Source organism: Haliaeetus leucocephalus, unplaced genomic scaffold (assembly GCF_000737465.1).
Source record: "Haliaeetus leucocephalus isolate CR32 unplaced genomic scaffold, Haliaeetus_leucocephalus-4.0 Scaffold195, whole genome shotgun sequence".
NCBI lineage: Eukaryota > Metazoa > Chordata > Aves > Accipitriformes > Accipitridae > Haliaeetus > Haliaeetus leucocephalus.
In genome coordinates, this window is record NW_010972631.1 from 8,539,893 (window position 1) to 8,548,989 (window position 9,097).

At 43.8% G+C, this 9,097-nt stretch overlaps 1 protein-coding gene across 1 annotated transcript in view; it reads left to right on the forward strand.

Annotated features, from left to right (window-relative positions):
* Nucleotides 1-6,697: 6,697 nt before the first annotated feature.
* OGFRL1 (opioid growth factor receptor-like 1) overlaps nt 6,698-9,097 on the forward strand; it is an 11,059-nt gene continuing 8,659 nt past the window's right edge. Inside the window, exon 1 of the mRNA XM_010565826.1 lies at nt 6,698-6,869. Coding sequence (XP_010564128.1) covers nt 6,698-6,869 — 172 coding nt within the window. The remainder of the gene's footprint in view (nt 6,870-9,097) is intronic.

Genomic DNA, 9,097 nt, shown 5'->3' on the forward strand with positions numbered 1-9,097 from the left:
TGGCAGTCTCCCTCTTTCTTCATTCCCCATCGAGCAAGTCTGTGGAGACTCGCCGGCTACTTCATTGCAGCAAAGTTGGGTGCTGAGAGTTGCGCTGTGACTTCTGTGCGACACCACTGCAGTGTGGAGCTGCCATCCCGGCAGGACCAAGCTTTGCGAGAGTCCTTTAAACCCGCTGAGTTTGTCAGTCATTCACCAGATGGCCAAGCAGAACAAGCTTAGCCTGGTATATTAACATGTGTCTATGTAGTGAAGATGGATCTCTTCTTGGGTAACTTTGGGTATCTTCAGTGGAGATGTCTACCTGTAGGTAAGTCAGTTGTTCTCCCTTTATAAAGAAGACAAAGAAAGAGGCACTTCATCAGGCCTAGTTTAAACATCTGCGTTAGGATTAAATGATTGATGACCCAAAAGTCCCAGTTTTTCTCCACTGACCATAAGGGGACTCTGAGCAACGATTTAGAGACACCCATGCTGTAGATGCCCAAAGCTGCATAAGAAGCCCACTCCTCCTTTCTGTATCTGAGCCAGACTTCAGAGATGTACTTGAGGATTCCTCTTGAGCGTTGGGGGGAGTTTTTTGTCAGATTGAATTACTTGTCTCGTTTTCTGTTATTTTCAGACCCAGTGTGCTAATGATGGCTTCTTTCACAAGTTTTATTCAGTTCCCGGTGTTTTCTGCCTGGCCCGAATTGTCTCACAAAAGTATCAACCATCACAACTTTTCACCCCATGATCTGAGCTCCAATCCCGTTTAATCTCAGGACTGCATACAGAAATAGTGATGCTGGAACAATGTTTAATTTATATCTTGGTGGATGGTTGACGGCATTGGTAGCCTGCAGCGTATTAACATACTGAATTATCAAGGCCCTTAAAGGAATAATGAATGCTGCTTACACCGACTTTCTGCCAAAAACATTCCTTTGTAATGTAAATGAAAGAACACACCAAAGCAGTTACAAGTTAGATATGTGTCCCACCACTGTGTCTGCTCAAACCGATGGTGCTGAAAAGGGCTGTTGCTTTTCCATCTTTTTAGCCTTAACATGATGCTTACACTACCACTTAGTGGATGCTTTATTTTTTGCTCTGGCAGGCCCTGAGACCTGTCAAGTATTTTCCTGCTTTAAGGAGAGCTATGAGTGGTGTTAGAGGGTGACAAATTTTGTAGAAATGTAACGCAAAAATTAATCCTTGTTTTCATGTGGAGCAGAACAGGGAGATGATCATTGCATTCTAGAAACTGCAAACACCTGCATGAGGGTGAACTGCTTGTGTCAGAGTTTCAGCCAGCTCTGTTAAAAAACATCCAGAACATTCAATATTGTTACTCATGCGTGGCTGGCAATCTTTATTTTGTTTTCATCCTGATTCCTTTGAAGAATTCATTTAATGAGCACAAACATGCATCATGGGGTTTTTTTCTCCTGCATTCCTTGCAATGTTAACATTATCTCCTGATCTCAACTCGTAGCTCTCACTACAAAGAAACACCACCACAAAGCACCACCAGCCAGGAAATGCTGTTGCTTTAATGTTCTTAAGAAAAAACAATTGGGTTTTGTCCTTTTTAACATCAATTTCAAGAATAAAAATTGCCTCTAGTTTGTTAGCCATACATTTCTGTTGCAGGATGAGTATGGGGATTTTTTTAGGTTATGACAATGATGAAGCAAGTATACTGTTTAGTTGCTCTTACCTTCTTGGTAAGGGTCCTCCTGTCCTCTCAATAAGCCAAATTTACTGAGCAACGAAGCTGCTCCTTGCTTCCCATCCCCAGCCTGGATCAGTCCTTTTCTTTTTTGGCTGTCCTCAGCTCTGCCTGCTGAGTCTGGATTTGGCTGTGCTCTTTTGCCTGTGTCCTGGTTTGCGGTTTGCTTTGTAATGACCTTTGTTTGACAATGTATTTTAACAGCTTTATGCACTGTTAATTCTGATTTTATCTGTAATTATGGTGACAATGTGGGGTTTTTTTTAGTTTTGCTTTTAGTGTTTTTTAGCAGTGCCATTGATTAACACGTGTAATTTGCACTCACTTGTTCATCCCCAAATCCTGAAATTTCCCAGCTCACCTAGTTGTTTTGGGGGTTATTTTTTTGACAAATTGACTCCTCCCAAATCTGACTGCAAGCAAACTCCTGGATATGATATACTGATGGAGGACAAAGCACTCATTCTATTTTAGCACATTACCACCAATATCTTGCTGGCCCACTTTGCCACGTGCAAAAGGAGAGTGATGTGCTTATTCACTTGTCTCTTTATTCAGGACAGAATTGAGCCCATTTGGATGCCACTGGTTCATTCAGCCTGGTCAAACACCGAAGTGAAAGAATAGAGATGTCTTTCCTGAGCACATCAAAGGCTGCCTGCACTCCAGCTGCCAGGTGGCTTCACGCTGTAACACGGCATATTACAAAATGAAACAGGCTAATTTTGGAATATTGCACATGCTCACTGTGTTCAGATAATTTTGGTCACTGCATCAGATTCCTAAAGTGAACATTTGTTACCATTATTTGTTAATGCATAACTCAGATTCTCCAGAATCTCAGAAAAAGATCTTCCCTACACCTTGTTAGCTCTCCAGTGTCACTAGAAGCAGAATTTCATCTCTTTAAACTTACCATCTCGCATGCTCTGTTGAGAGCTTTTCAGTGATTTAGCTTACATATTTAAAATGCCTGTCTTAGGATGGTATGGATCATCCTCTGGAGATGCCTGTTTTTCTCCATTGACTACACAAGGAGTGTTGTGTGATTATCTCAGGCCTAGGCATCTACACGTTAAATGCCTCAGGGCATATAAATCCCCTAAATAAGAAGCCTGCTCAGGCTCAAGAAGTATGCCAGCCTGTGTCTCTGGTTAATGTCCTGGAGAACACAACCACACAGTTTTGGGGGGTTTGGGCCTACTCTGAGTACATTGATAAGTCAGGTCCTACACCTGGCACAGGTAGAAAGTGCCCGGTTTAGGAATTCTGGAAGTCAAGACAGGAGATACTGTGTGCTGTCAGATCAGAAATGTCCATTTACACATCCAGTGGCAAAGACAGTCTGTAGTACACCTTCCCCACAGAAATATGGATGCTCAGGGAGATTAGGGGCAGGATCGAGTATGTAATAAAACACCTAAATATAGTTGTTTACACATAGATGTGTGCCTACAAGCTAACTAGGGGTGTAAGTGCCCATTAGATAGCTGGAGCTCTGGTCATTGTGGTCCACGCAGCTCTCAGAGTGATTCCGCCAACCAACCGGTCACATATAGTAGCGTAGTTGGCCTGCGCCTGTATGCGATAAGCATACACCTAGTAGGTGTATCATTCCCTTTGAGATGTCCTAGAGTAGCCAAGATGACTGCATGGGGCTGGCAGCTATACCGAGGACATACTGAGCCTACGGAGCACCAGTGCCCTTCTGCAGCAGAAGAGGTATACGCTAAGGGATCTCCAAGGGCACTTAGATGCCTACATTTGGGCTTCTGAATCACGCTCTCAGTTTGTCTTTCAGGAAGAAGAACCTCTTTCTAGGTTCCACTGCCAAAATTACTAGCTTGCCTGGTGCAGTCCAGGAGCCCTTCAGCAGAACCTAATGGTATCACCTAACCCTGCGTGAATTTCTGGCAAGTAAATGTCATTTCTTATCAGCGGTGTCGGGCAGCTGACCTGCCGATGCACCGTAGTCAAGCCCTGCTGCAGGAAAGCTGAGCGTGCTAACCCCAGCAGCTGGTTTCAGTCCATCGCAAGGGTAATGTAGGACCCTAGCTATAAATCAGGGGTTGCTGCACAGCAGCTCGTTTAGGCCGTGTTGCTTCTTACAATTGGATTAATTTCCTCTCAAGCAGCTGGCTGCACTCTTGTGCCATGTTTGAAAGGCCAGTCTGGGAAGAAACTGCGCAGAATCTTAGAGGCTTAAGGACTAGACTGAGACTACTTCTCTGACCACCTAGACAGACCATCTGAAGGTAATACACTCTTTTATTAGTTTGTTCTGTGCTTACCTTGGCTGTGACCCTTTACAGAGCCCTAGTACAAGACAGTCCAATAAACAGGGCTTTAGTTAAGGTCTTCAGGGTTGTAATCATAACCCAGCAAAAAATGGAAGAACTTCCACTTGCTTTCGTGAGCTTAATACGCTGATCTGTAATGTCTAGCATGATCTATGTGAAGTCTTTTCTTTTCTGCAGATTAATTTCAGATTTCAATAGAAACAAATTTACGCAAATATACAACCTGACTTCTGAGTTTCCAGTTAGTTCATCATTTCCAATGACATTCACTAGAGGAAAATTATGGAGAACTTTATAAATTAGGTTCGCCTCCTATAGATACTACATCAGGCTTGGCATTTAGCAATCTGAGGCATTACTGAACTAAAGAAGAGAACTAAAATTCACCATAGGCAGATATTCATTGAGAATGCCCGGTTCCTTTCAAAAATAAGCCAACATAATGTGGTAACAAACCACATTAAAATACCAGTCAGCTACGGCTATGGCATACAAAACATTGTCATTCCTGTCTGGCTTTGGACACTTGCCCAAATATATGTTGGTGTCCAAATACATTCGGAGCCTTGTCTGAATGTATGTTAATAATACTGTAACTCCCAGATATTTCTGTTGTATTGCCGCCTTTCTGCATTTCTAAAATCTACCTTTGTATGTCTAAGTATCTGATATGAATCATTTTATATTACCTCGACTAAATTTCATTTTACCAATGTTATTTATTTTGCCATCTTCTGCCATTTATCAAAGTGGTTTTGTAGTCTACTCATATCCTCTAAGGATGCATAATCCCTCCCAGCTTTATATCACCTTAATATTAGGTTGGTAAGACTCTCCAGAGTTGTTAATGGACCTCTCTGGTATTCTATTCAAAACATCCTCCCAAGATAATGATGAAGTATTACAATTACCTCGTATTTAATTTTTAATAAAAATTTACAATTATCACACTGATATACATGCAGCGTTAGCTTCCAGAAAGTGATGTGGTTTCTATTTTGATGTCCTTATAAAACCATGTCCTCATGAAAGAAAAAAAAAAATTTTTCGACTAATCCATGCTGTTTAAAAATGTATATACATGTACATAACCAGACATCAAATGCTTATTTCTTTTTATAAGCTTTATGAAAGTCTGTATCTGATGTATGGAGGTTTGCAGTTCCCTACGTCTTCTATTGTTCTTCAAAAATGGGTAGGGTAAGAACGCCTCTTGCCTGCGTTATGGGTAAGTCAGACTATTTCATAGAAACAGGTCCTGCTGGTTTTAGCACTTAGTCATCTTCTGTTGTACTGGAATACTTCGGTGAACTCAAGTGCCAAAAATTTACCACCTTCTCAAAAATGACTACCAGTTGCAACTGTGAGATGTTTTTCATTAAGGTATGTCTTGTGGGGATCTGTTCAAGCTCTCAGATACCACCCTAACAAGCTATGTAAGGTGCCAGAGCCTCTTCATGAATCCTGACTGCCTCCAGTTCACAACCATAACCAGCAATATGCTGCAACAGTGAAAGAAGACATTGTTCACAGGAAAAATCCACACCGATCTGCCCCACCACATCCAAAGCTTAGAGTATTCTGATCTCAAAAGGTCCAACCCACGTCCTTTTGGGCAGCTAAGAGACGGTTGTGAGTAACTGATGACAAAAATAGCAGATGACTCTTTCAGGGGAGGAACTCTGCTCCGTGTTCAGCTGCACAACGGTGCAACCAGTTCTCAGTAGGCACAAAGCAGATGCCCCATCGCTGTCTAACTAGTGGTTCTTGCTGGATGTTGATCTACGCAAGAACTGTTTAATCTTCCTTTCCTGAGCAAACTCACTTAGAAACCAGCCACTGCCCAATGGCAAGCTAAAGGATGAAAACTAATTGTGTGAGAGCTGACTCCAGCTAAAACTGGTATTATTTGTCTGGGTACTTGAAACATTTTGAAGGCTTGCATTGTTGGTGCCGCTGCCCTTTTTTAAAGTGCCGTACCAACAATCAGTCAATTTAGTTTCTAATCTGAGAGTTCTTCTATCCTACCTGCTGGTAATGAACTCCTTTATAGCAGCGAATAACGCCTTACAACAGTTCTGGTTGGCTAGGAAAACCCGCACCACCCTGGCAATCCACCACCAGTGAATTAGGCTCCCGCCAGCCTCATTTCTGTCACTTCGTGCGAACATTGTGCTATACCTAGTCCAAAAAATACAACCCAGTACTTCAGGGAACTCCATCACATCACCTCAGCAGCAGGGACTGCTGTAAGTCAGTCAGAGCGGACTTCTGCTCTTGGCACTGGCTTCCCACAGCAATACCAAGTCAATTAATTTGACTCCCAGTTTTTGTCAGTGGTCTGAGATCCAGATCCTTTAAAAATCCTCCTAAAGCTCTGTGATGACATTTGGCTGACAGCTTTGCCCTTCAGGTAGAGCTGAGCTTTCTATAATAAGGTGCAGTTATTTGCACAAGAGACAGAGATTTCTTGCAGGAAGATCTTTAGTTTGTGGGATTAATTGCCATGCGAACTAAGTAACATCAAAATCTTCACCTGATTTTTGATGCATGCACAGGGCATGCTTTTGAGGCTCTGCTGTCTCTAGTATAAACGCAGTCGATGTGGAGGAGCATTGACAAAAGCTGCAGCAGGGGAGGAGAAGCACGGCTGGTCTATACTGGGACCAGTTGATGTTGGTCAATGGAAGAAGGTAGTCAGCAGGCAGTCAAGTCAAATGGGTTCCAGACATCAGAATTTCTTCAGTCAGTTCCTTCAATCTGTGCCAACAGCGTGGGAGGAGGTATTGTGGAAGCAGGAAACAAATCTGGTTTTCATCCAGATAAGGCCAAAAAAGAAGGAACTCTCCAAAAACGTGAGACATAAGCGTGAGTTTTATCAAGGACTGTGTTCCCCCAACTGCAGGTCTAGCATCCAGCCTTACTGCTTGCCCTCTTATAACCTTTCTTGTGCCTTCTTGATGGGGATTTTTTATTCCATATTAAAACACTGTCCACTGGCAAGAATGAGGCTGAACCCTCCTGTATACTACGTGCATTCCTAGATATCACATTTCAAAAAAGTTCCAGCAGAGCTCGAAAACCTACAGGAAAAGGTCACAAGGATGATGAGAGGAATGCAATGGCTTTCATGCTAGGTAAGGCTGATTAGGATAGGCCCTTGCATCTTGGAAGAAAAACAATAGGTATTGAAGTGACAGAGGTCTATAAAACTGTGAATAGCATAGAGGCAAATAGGGAACAATCATACTCTCTTTCTCATTAAAAAAGAACTAACCAGCATCAAATGAAATTATAATATTTTGTATTCTAAAAGATATACTAGAGGACACATATTTAAACTACGTAACATCGTTTCACTATGTATCAGAGGTCAAAAGTGTATGTAAATGGTATAGGAACAGGTCCATTGATGGCTGTTAAAATGAAGACTCAGATGCAACCTTTTGCACTGGAGGTTTCTAAAGCTTTGATTTTTCATAAGCTGGGAAGAAATGTCAGGGTAAAGACTGGTAAATAAATGTCCCGTTTCTTAAATCCTTTGGTAAGGTAAACGACCGTTTCCAATGCTGGAAGAGTGGGCAAGATTGACCAATTTGTGTATGATCATCCTGTTGTCCCAACCATTATTGTGGAACAGGGACCCCTGCTCCAGTACAGGGGCTAAAATAGAGGCGGGGGGTGTTGGGCTGAATGTTGGGGTGGGGGTCTTGGCTGGGACCACCAGGTTTGATCTTGGACTGAGTGGGAGTAGCTGGGTCCTAAGTAGGGCAGCGGCTGGCATGATGGTGAGTAAAGGGTGTTGGAAAGGCTGAACGGGCTTCATTGATCTCCATGAAGAGCAGAGGAGGAGGAGAAGCGTCTTGGCCAAGGCAGGTGATGGTGGGGGGAGGCAGAGGCACGGGCACCTGAGGCAGACCGAGCCGTAGGACAGGCTCGCAGCTCAGCCACGCAGCTGTGGCTGCATCGAGGTGAGATCTAACTGCAAATAGAGTTACAAATTTGGGCCCAACAGCCAGGGTATTCCCGGTAACTTCCCTTGGTCCTTGGTGCTGGTGCGTGCAGCTTGCACGCTGCAAATGAACCTGAAGGAGGGTCACGCGTGGGAGTGATACCAATGCATCTAAGCGTGATGCTGCGGCAACCTGAGTTACAATCATCTTTCGGTTTATAGAGAGTGGACTGGGAAACAAGAATATATACAGATTATATCACCTCTACACTGATGATCCTGACATCCAGTTAAAATGTTGGTACCTATGCTTGAAGAGGACCCTAGAACGTTGAAGCAGCAGCAGCAGCAGAAAAAAAAGGCACAAAAACCTGTGAGGGAACGGGGAAGATAATTTACGGTGAGAGGCTGAAGAGGCTCGACTTGTTTGGTTTACCAAGAAGAGGACTGAGATGACTCAATGATAGTGCCTATCTTTAGGAGCAGTCACTATACCAGACACCACAGAACTGTCTTTGGGGAAAAAAGGCAGGAATCCACGAGTGTGAACTGAAGCCTGACAACTCTGGTTAGAAATGAGGAACACGTTTTTAATCACGAGGGCGAGCGCAGCCACTGGAACAACGTGCTAAGCCTTCAGCTCATCAGGTCTTCGCTCCAGGCAGTGTTTCTGTCCAAAAGGCCTGCTCTAGCCAAATACAAAATACCCTGCTGCTGCCCCTGCCAAATCCGTCCTTGAATGTCACGTCGGATTTATCCCCAAACTCTCCGGGGTTTTGGGAAGAGCTGAAACCGTCTGGTTACCACCCTATTCCCCCCTCTGCTCCTGTCTCCTCCGCCACCTGTATATTCCCTGAGTTCCACCTCACCGCAACCCTTCCCACGTCTAGTGGACAACAGGTAACGCACCTGCTTCTGTCACCGAACAAGCATCTCCTTCACGCTGCTCTGGGGCAGTCCCCGCTCTTCGCGAGCGACATCTGCACCGCGACCCTTTAGGGCTTTTTTCCCCCCCTTTTAGGGCTTCCCCCCCTTTTAGGGCTTTTTTCCCCCCTTTTAGGGATTTTTTCCCCCTTTTTTGGGTTTCCCCCCCCCCCCCCTCTGGCTTTTTCTTCTCTCTTTTCTTCTTTT